General features: G+C 42.3%; 1 protein-coding gene across 1 annotated transcript; it reads left to right on the forward strand.

The window, feature by feature from the left end:
- The first annotated feature begins 15,582 nt into the window (after positions 1–15,582).
- Positions 15,583–16,005, forward strand: LOC139352709 (uncharacterized). Its single transcript, XM_070995339.1, has one exon. It carries the CDS (start codon positions 15,583–15,585, stop codon positions 16,003–16,005), a length of 423 nt encoding a protein of 140 aa, XP_070851440.1.
- The last annotated feature ends 5,325 nt before the right edge of the window (positions 16,006–21,330 follow it).

Consider the following 21,330-nt stretch of genomic DNA (forward strand, 5'->3'; position numbering starts at 1 on the left):
TGAATTATACATCATTTCATTTCTGCATGTTTGTATGTAAATAGTTGCAAACTGAATTAAGCAGCGGCCAGAACTTTTTCAAACAAATCTATTTGTCCAAACATTTTCTTGAACAACTAACGCAAACATTTAAACTGAAGAATACATTATAGGCTCTAAAATGGTTCATATTAAGCAAACATACATAAATATTTATTATACCCGTTACTCGTAGAGTAAAAGGGTATACTAGATTCGTCGTAAAGTATGTAACAGGCAGAAGGAAGCGTTTCCGACCCCATAAAGCCACTAGACCCCACTAGCCGAGTTGATCTAGCCATGTCCGTCTGTCTGTCCGTCCGGATGAACGCTGAGATCTCGTAAACTATTAGAGCTAGGCTATTGAGATTTGGCTTGAAGATTCCTGAGCTTCTTACGCAGCGCAAGTATGTTTCAGCAATGTGTCACGCCCACTCTAACGCCCACAAGCCGCCCAAAACTGTGGCTCCTACAGTTTTGATGATAGAATAAACATTTTAACTGAAATGTGTTGCTCTCATCGATACCTATCGATTGACCTAAAAAAAAGTTTGCCACGCCCACTTTAACGCCCACAAACCGTCCAAACCTGTGACGCCCACAGTTTTCATGCTAGGTACAAAATTTTAACTGAAATGTATTGGTCTCGTCAATACCTATCGATTGACCAAAAAACATTTGCCACGCCCACTCTAACGCCCATAACGCTTAAATCTGTCTACCGCCGGTAGGTGGCGCATTTTAATCTCGCTTTGCTTCTTGCATATCTCCATTTCCCTTTGGTCCCTTTAGTTGAGTAACGGGTATCTGATAGTCGAGGTACTCGACTATAGCGTTCTTCCTTTTTTTTTGTCGAAATTTGGAAGTGACTTTTTTGGTACTAACAAGAGTGGGCTGTTATAAGCAGATACTGATGGCTCAACTATTTCTGATCATTAATTTCATTAATTTCATTAATTAGTTTTGTGTACTTGTTCTTGAATTTCTTCTTTTTGGCTATGAGGACCTCTACCTCTACCGAATACATAGCTATTTTGGGTGCAAATTGTTGTTAGTTTTGTATGAAATTGTGGAGGAAAGTTTTTAAAAGTTGAGTTAAAACAGACTTATCTCTGTTACCCAAATCTTTTTTTACTACATCGTTGTTAGAAAGGGGTTCATATTTCAAATTATTTATACTAACTACTTGATCAATATTTTTTGTATTAAGCAGTCTTATGAAGGTATTTTGCTATGGTATTTGCCACTTTAATTCCATGCTGAATTTCTTGGTTTGGAATCAATACACTATCTTCCAGTGAGGCAAGTTCGATTTTTCGGACAACTTTGGATCTTGCTGGCAGAATTATGGGGTTGTTGCCAGAACTGAATGTTATTGGAACATAAATCAGGTACATTAAATTATTTGGTCTAATTTCAAGGCAGTCATCATATTGTTTCCTCTATAATTTCCTTTTTTATTTCCTGTATGATTGTTATTATTATTGTAATTATTATTGTTCTGGCCGTTGTTGCGACTACAATTGTTATTATAATAACCGCGACCATTGTCTCTACCGCGATAATTACTTCTGTTGTTAAAACTACCACGCTGGGTTTGACCTCTTTGAGCGTACAATATTGTATTAGTACTACCTGTCATTTCAGTACTGCATTGAATGTACTTTGTGATAGCTTCATTCATTGTTAAAAAGTTTCTTGCTTCAAGGATTGTGTTAAGACGGCCATGTTCACATTTTTTGAACATTGTGTTGATGGCTTCCTTGGTGCTTAATTTATCTGCATTTTCGGCTAGCAGACCCTCTTCAATATACGAAGCTTCTAGGAGTTTGCGTAAATTGTCGATTTCTGTTGTCAGTTTTTCAGTGGTTTTACCTTTTTGCTTTTACCACATCGGATGTTTCACCGACTACAGTCTCTTGCAATTTTTGTATTATAACATTAATAGCGGTCTCATTTTATGCTTTGTATATTGTAGATCCAATTATTTTAGACTTTATTACTTAAACAGCTATCTTTTAGTATGCGCCTTTTGTTAGGTTAACTAACTTCAACGCTGTTATAAATTGTTGAAGGAGAAGTTTTGGTCCATTTAATCCTGGGACGCCATTTGAAATGTCTTTGCCAGTTGGGCAACTGTGTCTGCCCTTATGTTTTCTTCCGAGTCTATTATACTTTCTAATGAATCTAACTCTTCTTCATCTCTTTCCTCTTCTACTTCACCTTCTGGCTCCGGTAATGTTATTGATCAGTAATTTTGATATTTTTGACCAGTTCGTTTTATCTATTGTTTATTCTGTTTCAAATGCTTCTTTTACTTCTGTGATTTATTTAGCTAATTGCTCCCATTCCATGCTAAGCTTTTAAGTTTTTATACCCGTTACTCGTAGAGTAAAAGGGTATACCACTCTACTACTACTTACTCTTCGAATAACGGGTATAAAAATATATATGATATGTTTCATATTATTTTCTCACCAATTTTCCGATCGTTCCTATGGCAGCTATTTCATATAGTCGTCCGATTTTGATAAAATTAAATCTGAAATTCAGAACTAATTAAAAAATGTTATTTCCAAGCGTAGGAGGTTAGGTTAGGTTAGGTTAGGGCGGCTGTCGGACTATAGTCCGACACACTTAGACCTCAATGGGTCCATTGTGATACCGCATGATCTCGTTTTTTCCTTCTCTAGGGTCCCGTTTTTAGTAGTTTCAGCCTGTGTTAAGCTGATCAGCATGTCTTCCACCCGGAAGATTTAATAAAGGCACTTATGTTTTCGAGATTAATCTCCGATATTTCGGTAAGATCGTGTGTTTCAGTCTGAGTCTGCATAGGGCTGGGCAGAAGCAGAGAAGGTGTTCTACCGTTTCCACTTCTTCCTCATCCCTACAGCTTCTGCAGAAATCATTTTGCGGGGCTTTTAGCCTGCCGGCATGTGCGCCAACAAGCCAGTGGCCTGTAAGAGCTCGAATCAACATGCCACACTCTGTGCGGCTGAGTTTGAGTAACTCCAAGGTATTTTTGTTGTTTATCACAGGCCATGTCTGGTGAGAGATGCGACACTGTGGTGCGTTTTGCCAATGGGTGTTGGCTAGTGTTTTGAAGTGGTTTTTTATGTTTAGCTTGAAAGTAGCCATGGGCATACCGACATTTTCCTTTCCTGGGAGGAGAGGCTTGGTGGTGCCCTGCCTGGCTAATTCGTCCGCTATGCAGTTGCTTACGATGTCCCGGTGACCCGGAACCCATATTAGGCTGATAGTAAACTGATTTGCCATCTCGTGGAGAGATCTGCGACAGTCTGCTATTGTACGGAAGTTGGTGTTTGTCGAGTAGATCGACTTAACAGCCGCTTGGCTGTCACTATATATGTTTAGGTGTCCTCTCTGGAGGCTAAAGTTCCCTAAACAGGTTAGTGTTCTTTTATAGCGTGGACCTCCGCCTGAAAGATGCTACAGTGGTCCGGGAGCCTGAATGACTTCCTGATATCTAATTGTTCGGAGTACACACCTCCGCCAACGTGTCCTTCTAATGTGGAGCCATCTGTATAGAAACAGATTGCGTCCGTCGTGCCCGGTCGGCCCTGTTCCGTAGGAGGTTATATGTTAAAAAAACACCAAAGATATAATATTTAAAAATTTTTTTTTTCGATTATTCTTATGGGAGCTTTAAGATATAGTTATCCGATCCGTCTGGTTCCGACATATATACTACCTGCAAAAAAAAAAAGGCTTTTGGGAAAGTTTCAGCCCGATAGCTTTAAAACTGAGAGACTAGTTTAAGTAGAAACGGACCGACAGACGGACAGACGCACAGACGGACATGGCTAGATCGACTCGTCTAGTCATGCTGATCAAGAATATATATACTTTATGGGGTCGGAAACGTCTCCTTCACTGCGTTGCACTTCTGACTTCTGACTTCTGACTGAAATCATTATACCCTTTGCAAGGGTATAAAAATCCCAAGCATCAGAAATGTTGTGCAAGTATATGCCAAGCATACAGTGAGAACCAACTAATTTCCAGTGTTCTGCCAATTAAGGCCCCCAAAAATGTCTCAGTATTCTTTCATTGTGTATCCGCTGCCGCATTAAAATTTGCACCTATTTTTCTCTCTAAACACAGTCCACAAAAAATCGAAAACGTCCATCACAACACATACCCGCAGGCAATAATTAATAAATATATAAAACCGAACGTGTTAAATTCAAAACATTCTATTATGTATAATCCAATAAAAATCCACCAACCGACATTGAAAACTTTTTTGGTCAGTGTGTTTTTTATTTCGTACAACAACCGCATTCAAACTCCATATTCCCGTGCATTCCAGCCTACAACTGTCCGCTTTGGCTTGTCCTTTTAAGCCTAGTATTCACATCTACGAACTAACCATAGAAGTGAGCGAAAGGCAAATACGCAGCTAACGCTTTTCTTCGGGTCTGTTTTTCAGCGCAGTAATCAGATGAGCTAAGGAAATATAAGAAAAAATACCAGATTAAGTGTGTTTGTGGGGAAGACAACAAATATGCCACCCTTATATTTATAATTAATAACGAATGAATAGGTTATATTAAAATGTATAGCGCTGGCGATCTGCTCCGAACATACTCCCCCCGTTGGAAGAGGTAAGGTTCCAACTATCTCGGAATCGATGGGCAGAACGGCTAGCTTGGCGACGGCTCTCTTGATCAGACCCGTAGCTGTACGGACCATAGCTACTCTGATGACTCCGTCCCCGCCGGGTATGACTTCCTGGATGCACCCAAGCTGCTATCTCAAGGGTGGAACGTTGTCCTCCTTAAGCAAAACTATGCGTCCAACCTTGATGTTAGACGTTTCGACGCGCCACTTGCTCCTCTCTTGAAGTAGGGACAAATACTCGCTGCTCCACCTTTTCCAGAAATGTTGCTGCATCTGGGTAACCCGCTGCCATCTGCTGAGGCGGTCTTCGCGGAGATGAGTAATGCCAGGCTCAGGAAACTTAGTGTAGTTGGAACCCTTCAGGAAACGCGCCGGTGTTATCACCTCAAGGCTTTCAGCATTTTCTGATATTGGACAGAGTGGACGGGTGTTAAGGATGGCAGAAATCTCATATGCAAGAGTTCTTAATTCATCGATGGCTAAGATGGATGCACCGACGACTCTGTAGAAATGAAATTTAGCTGACTTCACAGCGGCCTCCCATAAACCACCGAAGTGCGGGGCACGCGGAGGGATGAACTTCCAATCGATCCCATCAGCTAAACAGACGGAAGATATCGATGCTGTGTGCTGCTCGCTCAAAAAGAGCTCTTTCAGCTCGGCAAGCTCTCTCTTTGCACCGACAAAGTTTGTAGCATTGTCGCTCCAAATGGTACGCGGACTGCCTCTAAGGCTGATGAATCTCCTCAGCGCTGCGATGAAAGAATCCGTCGTGAGATCCTGGACCACTTCCAAATGAGCAGCCTTCGTGGAAAAACAGACAAAGACGGCGATATAGCACTTGTGGGGTGCCTTATTTCTGGCCTCTGCCTTATGACAGAATGGCCCACAATAGTCCACTCCTGTGGTATGAATAGTTGAAAAGACTGCACTCTATTTGCTGGAAGGCTACCCATGACGGGCTCCCAAGTAACAGGCTTCATTCGGAAACATCGGACGCATTTGTTGATAACGCTGGCGAAGAACTTGCGGTCTCCAATCGGCCAGTACCTTTGCCGTAATGCGGCAAGCAGCGCCTGCGATCCTCCATGCAAATATTTCTCATGATAATAAACGATGATCGCCTTGGTGACTGGATGATCCTTGGGCAACAGTATCGGATGCCTCGTGTCGTAGTCCAAGTTTGCGTTCTGAAGCCTTCCACCCACGCGAAGTAACCCATCGGAGCCGAGTATAGGCCTAAGCGAAACCAGCTTGCTTTTCTGTAGAAACGGCTTGCCCTGGCTAAGAGATCCATACTCCTTCGCCAAGTTAACCCTTTGGATGCTCCTCAGAAGAAGTACAGTTCCAGAGTTGATCTCCTCCACCGAAAGTCGACCTTTTAACGGCGCAGATTTGGCTCTGCAATTTGAAATGAATCGATAAATGTATGCAAATACGCGCTGCAACTTATCGAAAGAGTTGAGGAATTTGCATTTTGATGAACTGTCTATGCAAACGGCCCCAATTAGAGCCACAGAACGGCGCTCCGGAAGATCCTTTACTGAGTCTAGCAGGGACAGCCAATTTGACGAGCTTTGCAGAAGGAATGGAGGCCCGTTAGCCCAAAGGGAATGTTCCAACCATTCTCTTGGGGTACATCCTCGCGATACGACGTCTGCCGGGTTCAAGTTTGTAGGAACGTGATGCCAAGACATGTCTTTCGTCATCTCCTAAATTTTCGCGATTCCGTTTGATACGAAAACGTTAAACTCCCTCGGAGGTTGCCGAATCCACGCCAACACAATGGACGAGTCCGACCAGCAATAAAAGGTGCAATCGAAATCTATGGCTTCCTTGGCGTTTACGATTAGCTCAGCCAATAAAAGCGCTGCGGAAAGTTATAATCTTGGAATTGTTAAGGCCTTCAATGGAGCTACCCTTGACTTGGCACAGAGCAGATGGACTTTCGATTCTCCATTGGTCTCCGATCGCAAGTATAGACACGCCCCGTAAGCATACATGCTAGCATCGCAGAATCCATGCAACTCAACGGAAGCCCTTGGTTGCAGTGCGAATCGTGGGAATTTTAAGTTCTGTACGACCGATAACTGTGAGGTCAACTCCCCCCATGACGAAAGAATGGGCTCTGGCAGTGCATCATCCCAATCCACGTTCGCACTCCATAGAGATTGCAGAAAAACCTTAGATTTTGTGATAATAGGAGTTATTAAACCGAGTGGATCATAGAATTCGGCAATCGTCGACAATGCAACCCGCTTAGTGAGTCCTTGATTGGTTGGCAGTTGAGAAAAATGAAATAGGAGCTGATCAGAAGATGGATCCCAGACTAGTCCCAATGCCTTGGCGACATCCGATCCATCGTGAAATTTGATTAACTGCTCCTTGTCGCATTCAGACTCTCCTTCTAGGGCTGCTGACTCATTCGAACACCATTTGCGAATTGGAAAGTGGCCTCCTTCACCTGACTACGAATTTCTCTCACCTCCTCAACTGAGTCCCCACCAGATATTAAATCATCCACATAGAAATCTCTACGAACAATTTTTGCTCCAATAGGAAATGATTCCTCCTCATCGTAAGAGAGTTGATGCATGGCCCTTATAGCCAAGAAGGCAGCTGGCTTGGTTCCATAAGTCACCGTGTTCAATTTAAAAACACTCAACTCTTCCCTGGAGCTCTCTCTCCAAACGATGCACTGCAAGAAATCATCCGGGTACGAGACACGCACGCAACGGTACATCTTGCAGATATCTCCACAAAGGGCAACTTTAAAAAATCGAAAGCGAAGCAGTATATTGAAGATTTCTTGTTGAATTGTTGGTCCTGCCAGAAGTAAGTCGTTCAGAGAGCTACCAGAAGTTGATTTAGCAGATCCATCAAAAACGACACGAAGCTTCGTACTCGTGCTCTCCTGCTTATGTACGCAATGGTGGGGCAAAAAGAATTGTGTTTCTGGCGGTTCCTTAGTTACAAGAGACATGTGACCTAGGTCGATATACTCCCTCAAAAATGCTGAATACTGAGCTTTCAGGGCTAGGTTTCTATCTAATTTAGCTTCCAAGCTCTTGAAACGACGACGAGCCAAGCAATAAGAATCACCTAAAGATTCGAATCCGGAAGTGGTCAAGAGACGAACAGAGTATTGGCCGTTTCCAAGTCGAATTCAATTTTCAGTAAAAAGTTGCTCACATCGCAAGTCTTCCGGCAATAAAGATGGCTTAGACGAAGTGAAGTCCTCAATTTCCCAAAATCGCTTCACAATGGCGGAAAGTGTGTCATCGGAATGATCAGCTGGGTCCTTGATGCTGGCTTGTAAAACCGATTTATGAGTTGGCATGTTCGATGATAACCCTCCAGAGACTATCCAACCAAGCTTGGTGTTCTGAAGAGTTGGCAAAGCCCTATCCAAATGAATTTGTCCCACAGAAATTATTTCGAAAAATAACCCAGCGCCGAGTAAAAGGTCAATTCGTTGTGATTGATTGAAATTAGGGTCAGCGAGTGAAATGTTTTGCGGTATCCTCCACGACGTTGCATTTATGAAATGGGGTTGATAATCAGTAATACTGTGAGTCACAACCGCTGTGAATGCCGCACGATAGCTTGCATCCCGTTATTGCACAAGAATATCGACAGTCTTATCAGAGGTCATGGAAGATTCTCCTATCCCAGAAATCGACGTTTGCGATCTTCTGTGATTCAAGTTTAGTTGGCTGGCTAAGCGAGAGGTTATGAAGTTTAGCTGGGAGGCCGAATCTAAAATTGCTCGGCAAGGCATAAATGCTCCAATTCTATTTCTGATGTAGATAATAGCAGTTGGAAGCAACACGTAGTCGATCGGCAAAATATTTACGGTTTTGGGTGGAGGGCTTGGTAAATGATGATCAGGATGCGATGATATATGCGAACATGATACTAATGCTGATGAAGTAGATGGTAATGGCTGAGAGCTCGAGGATGGATCGCATGATGGAGATGAAAATGAGGTTGATGTTGCGGATGGGTCATGGTTCCTGTGTAATAATGAATGATGCTTCATGCGACAATACTTGCAGTGAGTCGACTTGCATTGCTGCAAACTATGCCCCTTGCGCAAACAGTTGAGGCAAAGGTGCAACTTCTTTGCTTCTCTATATCGAAGATTCGGACTCAAATTTAAAAATCGAGAACACTTTGGCAAATAATGATCCCGTTCATCACAAAATAAGCATGTCAAATGATTTGAGTTAGTAGCAGATGAAATAAGTGTATTTTGGTTATATTTGTGCAAGTTTTTTCCCACCTGCTGGCCTGGTGATTGAGTTACCAAGGCTTGATCCAAGTTTTCCATCATCCTGAACCTCTTTTCCAAAAACGACTCCATAGCATCCCAGGTAGACAGCTCAGTGATTGACAAATCCTCTTCTCATTTTTCCCGCGTCCTCTGATCTAGTTTCCGAGTGACGATGTGAATTAAAAGTCCATCCAAAATTTGTTGCGTATTGGCCAGGGTTCGAATTGCTCGCAGATGCGAATTCATGCAATCGCTCAGCTCCCGAAGACCCTTCGAAGATCCCTTCTCGACACCCTTTAAACCGAATATTGCCTGAACATGTGCCTGAAAGTGTAAAACTTTATTATCAAATCGATAAACCAGCAAATTCATAGTCTTTTTAAAATTAGCTTCCGAGGGTTCGAGCGAGCGTATGGTTTCCAGAGCCACGCCGCCCAAACTCGAACGCAAATATTGTAATTTTTCAATGTCGCTTAGCTCATCATCATTTCCGATGACCGTAGTGAAAGTCGCAAGAAAATCCGACCACTCAGAGTAGGATCCGTGAAAACGAGCAGTTTCCAAATTTGGCAACCGATGCTTTCTATGTCAATAGATGTTGAATTTGCAGCGGTTGAAGCCGGCAATTGTGACATTCGAAGAGCAGCCAAGCCTAGACTTAGTTTCGCCTTCACATCCATGAAAACCTTGGCAAATTTAATCCGATGGTCGCTCGAGATCTCTGCAAAATCCAGTCTTTCCAACGATGTCTGCGCAGAATCAAATGCCTGGTTTAAGGAATTGATCCATTCCATTCGCGCCAGCAAATCAGCTTCGTCAAACTGATTAACCGCATCAGCGTTTAAATAGCATTTCATCGAGCTCATTTGCCGCAAAATAGATTGGGCTTTGACTCGGTAGTAGTCGACGTCACTTGTAGATTCATTTTGAGCCCGAACCGAGTTTTTCGTATCAGACATTTTTCAATCACGAGAAAGAAAAAAAATAAAATGAAAATGAGGTAAAATAAAATGTCCGACCGCGTTAGAGGCACAAAACACCGTATACCCTTTACCGCGAAAACGTGAAGGCTAACAAGCGTCTCCGAGATGCAACGGAACCTTTAACTTGGTTGTTGTTGTTCTTGCCGATAAATTGCCTGCCTAGCAACAGCGGGTTATGTAACTGGCAAACGAATGTATGTATGGCTATATGTACATATATATATGTAATATGCGCTATTAACAAAGATTAAATGCGATTCACTTTGTTAAGAATTATTTGCACAACACAGTTTTGGTGTTTTTTCACAGCGCAAAATGTACAAAAAATCAAACGGCTGGCTGTGCACTTTTATATGCACATATGTATGTATGTTCGTATGTTTGTGACCGAATGCACGATAACGACAGCGAAACAAAGCGTTTGTTATAACTATATTAAACAATCGCGAGACCGAGTTGCAGACTCCGATTAAAACTGCTATCACGTCGGGGTCACCAAATGTTTGTGGGGAAGACAACAAATATGCCACCCTTATATTTATAACTTATAACGCACGAATAGGTTATATTAAAATGTACAGCGTTTATTCGGAGCGGCAGACGGACTTTGAATGTGTAAAAAGCTTGGCTCCAAGATCTTCATATAGACATTTGCAGGCTTACAAAGTAGTTACTGAATAGATAAGCGACAGCTTTAGTGGTATAAGAAAGAAGGCGAAAGATAAGCAGAGAGCGCTGCAGGTGCCGTCGTACACCTATGCGCGCATGACTAGGCGCTGGCGATCTGCTCCGAACAAAGTGAGTGAATTTTGTTGAACGCAGTTAGCAGCGGCACAAAGAACAAGAAATTTAACCTTTGGCAGTGTTCGTTCAAAAACAGTTTGAAAACTAAAAATTAAAATTAGATGGAAAGCCCAACAAAATGACTGCAGGAGGTCTGTGCAGTTGAGAAAGGACGCATATTCCAAGCTGTTCCATATTATTTTGGGGCTTCACCGACAGGAAGCAATACCACAACAGGGCAAATCCGCAGAATAGGTCCGGGAGTGTCCTCACAAAGAAAGTAAGTTCTGGCCACCAGAACGATCTCCGACGAGCTCTCCATTGGGGAACTACAGGACTCCACCTCCACCAGCTATTTGGTAGCTAAAGCGGTGATGGAGGCCCGCTGGCTTCTATAGAGAGGAGGAAGAAAGAGCGCCCTCTAAGGGACAGCTGGAGAACCATTGCCGGATGCTGGGCGACTTCCTGCAGCATCATTCGAAACAACCTCGTTCCCAATCCGGCTTCCACTTCCTCAATAGTGCTGAACTACAGATGGCGCGAGATATGACGCTGAGTGTAAATTAAATTATTCGATGAACATTCCATTTACTTTTATTTTAATTTCGTTGTGCACTAGCAGACTCTTCTTTTTTAAATTGATTCAATTAATTTGTTTTCCGTTTGAAACTTCGGTCACCCTACAAAGTAGAAGATTTTTCGACTTTTTTCATCGAGCTCATTTGCCGCAAAATAGATTGGGCTTTGACTCGGTAGTAGTCGACGTCACTTGTAGATTCATTTTGAGCCCGAACCGAGTTTTCCGTATCAGACATTTTTCAATCACGAGAAAGAAAAAAAATAAAATGAAAATGAGGTAAAATAAAATGTCCGACCGCGTTAGAGGCACAAAACACCGTATACCCTTTACCGCGAAAACGTGAAGGTTAACAAGCGACGCCGAGATGCAACTGAACCTTTAACTTGGTTGTTGTTGTTCTTGCCGATAAATTGCCTGCCTAGCAACAGCGGGTTATGTAACTGGCAAACGAATGTATGTATGGCTATATGTACATATATATATGTAATATGCGCTATTAACAAAGATTAAATGCGATTCACGTTGTTAAGAATTATTTGCACAACACAGTTTTGGTGTTTTTTCACAGCGCAAAATGTACAAAAAATCAAACGGCCGGCTGTGCACTTTTATATGCACATATGTATGTATGTTCGTATGTTTGTGACCGAATGCACGATAACGACAGCGAAACAAAGCGTTTGTTATAACTATATTAAACAATCGCGAGACCGAGTTGCAGACTCCGATTAAAACTGCTATCACGTCGGGGTCACCAAATGTTTGTGGGGAAGACAACAAATATGCCACACTTATATTTATAACTAATAACGCACGAATAGGTTATATTAAAATGTACAGCGTTTATTCGGAGCGGCAGACGGACTTTGAATGTGTAAAAAGCTTGGCTCCAAGATCTTCATATAGACATATGCAGGCTTACAAAGTAGTTGCTGAATAGATAAGCGACAGCTTTAGTGGTATAAGAAAGAAGGCGAAAGATAAGCAGAGAGCGCTGCAGGTGCCGTCGTTCACCTATGCGCGCATGACTAGGCGCTGGCGATCTGCTCCAAACAAAGTGAGTGAGCGGCACAAAGAACAAGAAATGTAATCTTTGGCAGTGTTCGTTCAAAAACAGTGTGAAAACTAAAAATTAAAATTAGATGGAAAGCCCAACAATATGATTGCAGGAGGTCTGTGCAGTTGAGAAAGGACGCATATTCCAAGCTGTTCCATATTATTTTGGGGCTTCACCGACAGGAAGCAATACCACAACAGGGCAAATCCGCAGAATAGGTCCGGGAGTGTCCTCACAAAGAAAGTAAGTTCTGGCCACCAGAACGATATCCAACGAGCTCTCCATTGGGGAACTACAGGACTCCACCTCCACCAGCTATTTGGTAGCTAAAGCGGTGATGGAGGCCCGCTGGCTTCTATAGAGAGGAGGAAGAAAGAGCGCCCTCTAAGGGACAGCTGGAGAACCATTGCCGGATGCTGGGCGACTTCTTGCAGCATCATTCGAAACAACCTCGTTCCCAATCCGGCTTCCACTTCCTCAATAGTGCTGAACTACAGATGGCGCGAGATATGACGCTGAGTGTAAATTAAATTATTCGATGAACATACAATTTACTTTTATTTTAATTTCGTTTTGCACTAGCAGACTCTTCTTTTTTAAATTGATTCAATTAATTTGTTTTCCGTTTGAAACTTCGGTCACCCTACAAGTGGAACTCTTAGCCGATCTTGGTACTAGGTTATGCGCAGTTTTCCGAAATTCCGGGCTTAAATAAGAATTAAAGACTATCCACCATCTAAAAAATTATTTGGTAATTTTTCCGCCGCAGATTATTATTCCAGAGAAAAATAGTACCAGTACTCCACCGGTGACAATAATATATTAAACAATCGCGAGACCGAGTTGCAGACTCCGATTAAAACTGCTATCACGTCGGGGTCACCAAATGTTTGTGGGGAAGACAACAAATATGCCACCCTTATATTTATAACTAATAACGCACGAATAGGTTATATTAAAATGTACAGCGTTTATTCGGAGCGGCAGACGGACTTTGAATGTGTAAAAAGCTTGGCTCCAAGATCTTCATATAGACATATGCAGGCTTACAAAGTAGTTGCTGAATAGATAAGCGACAGCTTTAGTGGTATAAGAAAGAAGGCGAAAGATAAGCAGAGAGCGCTGCAGGTGCCGTCGTTCACCTATGCGCGCATGACTAGGCGCTGGCGATCTGCTCCAAACAAAGTGAGTGAGCGGCACAAAGAACAAAAAATGTAATCTTTGGCAGTGTTCGTTCAAAAACAGTGTGAAAACTAAAAATTAAAATTAGATGGAAAGCCCAACAATATGATTGCAGGAGGTCTGTGCAGTTGAGAAAGGACGCATATTCCAAGCTGTTCCATATTATTTTGGGGCTTCACCGACAGGAAGCAATACCACAACAGGGCAAATCCGCAGAATAGGTCCGGGAGTGTCCTCACAAAGAAAGTAAGTTCTGGCCACCAGAACGATATCCAACGAGCTCTCCATTGGGGAACTACAGGACTCCACCTCCACCAGCTATTTGGTAGCTAAAGCGGTGATGGAGGCCCGCTGGCTTCTATAGAGAGGAGGAAGAAAGAGCGCCCTCTAAGGGACAGCTGGAGAACCATTGCCGGATGCTGGGCGACTTCTTGCAGCATCATTCGAAACAACCTCGTTCCCAATCCGGCTTCCACTTCCTCAATAGTGCTGAACTACAGATGGCGCGAGATATGACGCTGAGTGTAAATTAAATTATTCGATGAACATACAATTTACTTTTATTTTAATTTCGTTTTGCACTCTTCTTTTTTAAATTGATTCAATTAATTTGTTTTCCGTTTGAAACTTCGGTCACCCTACAAGTGGAACTCTTAGCCGATCTTGGTACTAGGTTATGCGCAGTTTTCCGAAATTCCGGGCTTAAATAAGAATTAAAGACTATCCACCATCTAAAAAATTATTTGGTAATTTTTCCGCCGCAGATTATTATTCCAGAGAAAAATAGTACCAGTACTCCACCGGTGACAATAATACTCATTAAATACTATCCACCAATCCATTTGGTATTTTCCCCCGTCAAATAATTACAAAAGCCTAGTAGTCACATCGATGAAAACCGCGAGCTAACCATAGAAATGAACGAGAGTGAAAACGCGCTAACGCTTTTCGCCGGGCGTGTTTTTCAGTGCGGTACTCAGATAAGCTAAGGAAATACCAGATTTAGCGAGTGAATTTCGATGAATGCCGTTAGCTGCGGCCCAAAGAATAAGAAATTTAATCTTTGGCAGTGTTCTTGAAAAAGCGGTGTGGATACAAAAAATTAAAAATGGAAGGAAAACTTCAAAAGAGCCTGCAGGACGTCAGTCCTCTTGGGGCTCTTGCCCATTATTAAGGGACGTTACCGACAGGGCAAATCCGCAGAATAGATGAAGTGCTGGAGGAGATCTACTAGATTAACCCAGTGGGAAGAACTTGTTCCTGAATCCAAAGAGCTCTGTCAGTTTACGATTCGTTCTCCGAACAGGCATAGTTTGCAAATAAACACGACTGCCTATGTTCTGCCGCAATCAGCTGGAAACCTCTGATCTTGTCCGATTCAGCGCACAAATAGATATTCTGATCGGGGTAGTTACTCCTCAGGGGTACCCGGCCGAACATCGCTGAATCTCTCCGCGGTTAAGAAACCATTTTCGGATGGATCATAAAAGGACCAGTGCCTGCTTCAATGTAAAATCCGATTTTCCTTGCTGAAGCCGGAAAGTACGACCACCAAACTGCATTTGAAAGGTATGTATGAAGTGTATTCGAGATTATGAGTTACAGACGGTAACCTTTAGGTTCGACTGACGTGCAGCTCAGCCATCTTAGAGCTCGCAACGTCATTCGCAATCACATGTATGTAGGCGACGTCTTTCGGGAGCTGACTCCGCAGAGGACACTCGGCTCATTTTTTCGGAGCTACAAAGTTCTCTTGATTCCGTGGGCTTTCCATTAAGAAAACGAACCTCCAACCAGCGATCATCTTCTGACCACAGACTTCCTCGAGATGGACACGGAAAGCACAGCCAAAACTCTCGGAGTACGTTAGAAAGCGACGACCGATGAATTTTATCTCGTCCCACTAGATTTCGCAACGGAGATCTCCGCCAAGAAACGCCAGGTCTTTTCCCAAATAGCCAAGCTGTTCATTTGTTGTGTGTGCCAAAATCTTAATGCAAGAGATTTGGGTTTACGATATCGGTTGGGACGATGAACTTCTAACTCAACTGTGCCAAAGATGGAGCAGCTTTCTTCAAACTATTCGGTCCTAGATCAGGTCCGAATTCCAAGGTGGGTTTCCTTCCATCCAGAGTTCCGCGAAGAGCATCCCGGATTCTGCGACGCCTCGCAAAAAGCATTCGGAGCTGCGATCTATGCACTCATAGAGATGGGGCATACGACGATGGTGCACTTTCTCATGGCCAAGACGCGTGTGTCGCCAGTTAAAACGCTGTCACTTCCTAGGCTGGAGCTGTGTGAAGCTCTACTGTTGTCCGAGACGGCCGAAGCCAGCCTTCCTAGTAAGCCGTGGCTGACCTCGAAACTCTATTGCTGGACCGACACCACCATTGTTTTGGCATGGTTGGCTAAACCTGCGTATCATTGGACAACGTTCATTGTCAACAGGGTGACGAAGATCACCAATTGGTATCACATTTAATCTCAACATAATCCAGCTGATTTGGCTAGTCGAGGAGTTCCCCTTGAGGAGCTCGGTGACCGAGATAGTAAAGCGCACGGTCAAAGCTCATTTGGCGTCTATGCCGACAGAAGATATCCTGGATCGCTTTTCCAAGTTAGATAGAGCAATGCGGGTCCTCGCGTATGTCCATCGATTTGTCCGTTGCCGACCACTGGTCTAGAGGCCCAGGACGTTGCCCCCGCTGAACGTCTCATGACCCTTTTTACTCAGCGCAGATATTTTTCTGAAGAATACCGCTGCTTGAGTCAAAAGCGTCCAGTGTCCACGTCAAGTTGGATTCTCTCCTTGAACCCCTTTTTAGATCTAAAAGGTCTAGACAGGGCATACGGCCGCGTAACGGTCTCCAAAAATTTGCGTTATGATGAACGACATCCAATAATACTATCGTACGAATGAATGTAGATGATGGGAAGTTTGAAGGAAGAGAGAGTGTCTTATTCTCGTCCATTCACGTACACAGGTACAGGTGATATAAAAAATTACACCGGAAAAGCGCAAACTGCCTCGCACACGAGCACTCCGCAGGGAACTGGCGGAGCGGTGACCGGTGCAACCGGAACCACCATTCGCGGATCCAAATGCCTGAGCACACTTCCCTAAAAAAGTCCGGCTCGCAGCAACGGGCTGCTTATCAGCAGCGTTCGCGCTAACAAGATCCGGTAACTCGCCAGATGCTTGCCGCTTCACCACGCTCAGTGCACGCTTGGCAGTGATGTTTACCCCAGGGACATTTAGTCACATGGTCGACGTGGGACTGCCAGTAGCCCAAAAGATGGTGTTCGGGGTGATGCTCTCCGGCGCCTGAGTTATAGTAACTTATAATTTCTGCCCCTTACGGTGATAAGATTTTAAATAAACACTTGATGTTCCAAATGGATTAATCTTTATTGTGGGTTGAGATTCAAACCAAACCTCCGCCAAAGAATTTTATGTGTTTACAATTATGTATGTGTGGGTGTGTAAATGCTAACAAATTTTTTTTTCAGAGCTCTGCTGAGCGGGTGTCGTTTATCAACATCCTGCCTTGTGCTGATGTTGCATTTCTTATGTCGATCCTATGTGGGACAACGAACGGCTAGCTGCCGGTCACTGTCCAATTGAAAAAGGGTAGCACGGGGAGGTTTAGGCGGTGGCGTAGTTAATGGTACCGGTATGGTAACTCCTCCCCCCCGAGAATGGAGCGATGGCCACATCTGTGGTATATCCAGAGCGACATTGTGCAGAAAAGCATTGGGGGTGAAGATTGTTTTTGTTTTTCTAATTCTCCATATTGTCAGTACCGTTATCGTTAGGAGCACCAACATACCGTATATTACGGAAAAATGTCTTTCCTGTACTTTTTCTATGTACACTACTTTTTTGAGGTTTCTCATATCTTCGAGATGTCAAACTTCTAGGTTTAACTCCTGTTTGGTGTTATTTATAAGTATCTGCTTACTTATTGTAGTGGTAAGTACTATATGGTTCCTTTTTATGTTCCATAACCTGGCCATCATACTTTATGCCATTTATTGCGATCGAACAGTTTGCATATTTGATTGCTATCGCCCCCGATACTGTCATATCTTCTCCGCACGTGTTGTTTACAGGTAAGTCCAAGGCATTGAAAATTAATATGTGTCCATCCTCAGATGCCAAAACCATTTCTCTCCCCTCTAGATTTACTGAATCGCATATTTGTGGTTTGTTCATTAAAATCTTCCTCAAACACTCCTTTCCCTTTGTATCAACACCCAACTCTTCGCTCTCGCAAATAAAAGTTTCATGAACTTTTGAACATTGGTTGTTAAAGAAGCTTATTTTATACTTATTAATTGCTACATAATTTGGTACTACTAATAAATGTGTCCCATTAATTGGAATTGGTATAGCATGATACAATTGATAGACAGTTGGCTCAAAAATTGGAGCTCTTACCCTAAATATTATGACTGTTTCATTTATTTGGGCCTGTATATTTATTAGTTCATATACTTGTTCGTTTGAACCAATTTTGAGCCCTTTACTCTCGACAAACTGTATAATTATATTTAGTTCTGTCTCTGCTAAAATGAATTTAGGCACAATGCGAAGTTTCGCTAACAATATGCTCCCCTCAATATTGTTCAAGCGCACTATTAACAAATCAGTACTGTAACTAATCCTATTCAAATGCTGGAGCATATGTATTTCATTGTGCTCTTGTGTTAATTCCTTAAACACGTTATTTTTATAATTTTTTATAAACCAATTTATATCTTCCTGCTCCTTGTTTATATGCTTAGTAATTTTCGTAAACCTACTAAAAGTTTCCTGATAAAAGGTTCTTTGCTCGTCCGCTTCTTTTGTAAGAAACCTTGTTTCGTGTCTTAATTCTTTTTATCTATTTCCTATTTTCTCCTCATCATACGCGTCCATATATCCCGAAACTATTTTTATCATGCTTCCTAACCCATTAAAAATCCCTCTTTTGACCCTACTTCTTGGTCTAAGTATTTCTAGCTTGTCCTTCACCTGGTACAATTTTTCCTTAACTACCTGGACTGCCTCACCTGAGAATCTAACATTCTCTATGTCTAATAACGCGTTTTCAATCTGTGCAAATTTACCTTCGTAGTCCTTAAAGTTTATTATATGGTCGAACGTCTTCGCTCCGACCATTACTCTTGCCTTCCCCAGCTCCATTTTTATGATCGCTTCTTCTCGTTTTAGCGTTTGCACGACCATTGTCTGTCCATGGACCAATATGCACCTGTAACCGTGATTGATTAGTTTTTATTTTGTTTAATCCTTTTTTTAATTTTTTATTTATGTACCTTTTTGTAACTAATGTAACCCCATTATACTCATCTACTGTGTGCTCCGTAAACCTAGGTGTTAGTTTATTTCTTCTATTCTCCTTCCTATGAACTACATCTCCTTTTTCCAACTCCATGGGTTCTTTTCTTCCCTCATTGAGTTTTCGCGTCCTTTCCTGTTTTTGTCTTTCTAACCTGTCCTTAACCTCCTTATACATTTCCTCTTGATAAGCATTTAACTTCCTTATGAACTCACGCTCGGTATCAAAATTGATCTCCCGTTCAAAAACGTGTGTTCTCCCCGAGAACAATTCGAACGAACAATTTCGTACTGGAGTGTATTGCCCATTTTCTATTTTTAAGTCCTTCCTTGTTTTCATAATTATTCTATAAATTTCTGTCAGCGTTGAATAAAGCCTTTCAACCGGTGAATTACTGGACGATTGTTGAATCGACGTCAAATGCAATTCAATTCCGTATTGCCTACAGAAATCCCTGAATAATGCCGAGGCTTACTCTGCGCCTTGGTCACATATGATCTTTTTGGGGACACCGTACTGACTTATGAACTTCTTTATTGATTTAACAATGTTTAAACTATCTCTTGCTGGTATGGTGTACCCCACAGCAAACCTTGAAAACTTGTCTATTATTGTTATAACGTAGTTTTTGTTGATTGTGTATAAATCCGTATGAGCGATGTTAAGTGGCTTGCACGGAGTTTCCGTATTTCGAAATACCACTTTTTGTGGTTGCCGATCATATTTCAATGTCTGGCAAGTTTCACACGCATTAATGACCTGTGTTACTCGGTTTTTCATAAATGGAAAATAAATGTCACGTCTCATTTTCCAAATCGTTTCATCTATTCCCCTATGATTACCTGAGGTATGATACCTTTCTATTTCTTCCCTTTGTTCACTAATATCTGTTATTTCCCGCATGAAGGTAAGACATCGTACTGCTTTATATAGTTTGCTCTTGCTAAAATAACTCTGAAACGCTTCTTCTACGCTTCATCTGACGTGTATGTCGCACACATCCTGTACGGTTTAAGCACTTCTTTAAGAATTTTAGCAATTTCTTCTTTTGTGAACTCCTTTTCTGTTATTGTCCTTCTTATTTTGTTCCTAAAAGGTGTCACCACTGTTCTGCCTGGTGTCAGCCCAACCTCAAATATTTTCGTTTCTCCACTTGTATTTTTTTTTTTTTGCACCGTGCTGAAGCCAACTGGAAGTCCTGCTCGATGCATTTATTCAAGCCACGAGCGGACAGTCACTTGCAATAGGTATCTTCTTTTTATTTTATGTTTTTTTTTTGTTTCATTTGTTGACACAGGCAGAGTATTTAACCAGCGACCTGGGTTTCTTTCCCCAAGCTGCATGTTTGACGTTCGCTTCCAACATCGAACCTTCGAACGTCATACTCACAACTCACTCCGTCGAACTATATGGTTCGATGACGTTGCGGGTCGCCAGGTTGCGTTTCACAGTCAACACATTATTTCAATTAATTTATTCTTGCCAATGTTCTTTGTTTTTGTTCATTTTATGCCTTTATAAATTTTATCGTTATTATATATGTGCACCCCTTTTTTTTCTATTTACACCACCCACCTCACTTCCATCACATCATTATTTTAAACTTACTCTTGCATATAAATTATAAAAATAATCGTTTTTATCATTTCGGTCCTTCTTAGTTCTCCGGGTATGGTATGTTCTTTTTCCTCCTTCCGGCTGATAGGTCCGGCTGCGCCAGTTATAGTAACTTATAATTACTGCTCCTGATGGTGATAAGATTTTAAATAAACACTTGATGTCTTCTGTTCGGTTGTTTCAAATGGAATAATCTTTATTGTGGCTTGAGATTCAAACCAAACCTCCGCCAAAGAATTTTATGTGTTTACAATTATGTATGTGTGGGTGTGTAAATGCTAACAAAGTATTTTCTAGAGCTCTGCTGAGTGGGTGTCGTTTAGCAACATCCTGCCTTGTGCTGATGCTGCATTTCTTATGTCGATCCTATGTGGGACAACGAACGGCTAGCTGCCGGTCACTGTCCAATTGAAAAAGGGTAGCACGGGGAGGTTTAGGCGGTGGCGTAGTTGATGGTACCGGTATGGTAACTCCTGCACTCAATCTTAAGGCGTAGACGACTGGCCGGGTCTCTCTCCTTATTTGCAACGCGAGCGATTGCAAAAAGGGCGGAATGTTCAGGCCCCTTGTATCCCGTTGCACCGCTCTCCCACTGTACCACTCTCCCGCTCTTTTTCCATATCCCCGCACTGGAGCTCGTAGCTTACGTATGCTTAAGTTAGTTATAGTTCTATTACCCAACTTGTTTATAATTAAGATCTTTCGCTTGTGCGTTCTGTTCTTCGAGTGTTTCTCCCCTAAAGCCGGCCCCAGCAGCAGGCTGTACTGTTAATCGGGCAGAAATGGTTCCGCCCAATTTTAACAATTTTTTTATTTTCTTATATGTATTGTAAAATTTGTATTTTTAT

The sequence above is a fragment of the Drosophila suzukii genome, chromosome 3, assembly GCF_043229965.1.
Source record: "Drosophila suzukii chromosome 3, CBGP_Dsuzu_IsoJpt1.0, whole genome shotgun sequence".
Classification (NCBI taxonomy): domain Eukaryota; kingdom Metazoa; phylum Arthropoda; class Insecta; order Diptera; family Drosophilidae; genus Drosophila; species Drosophila suzukii.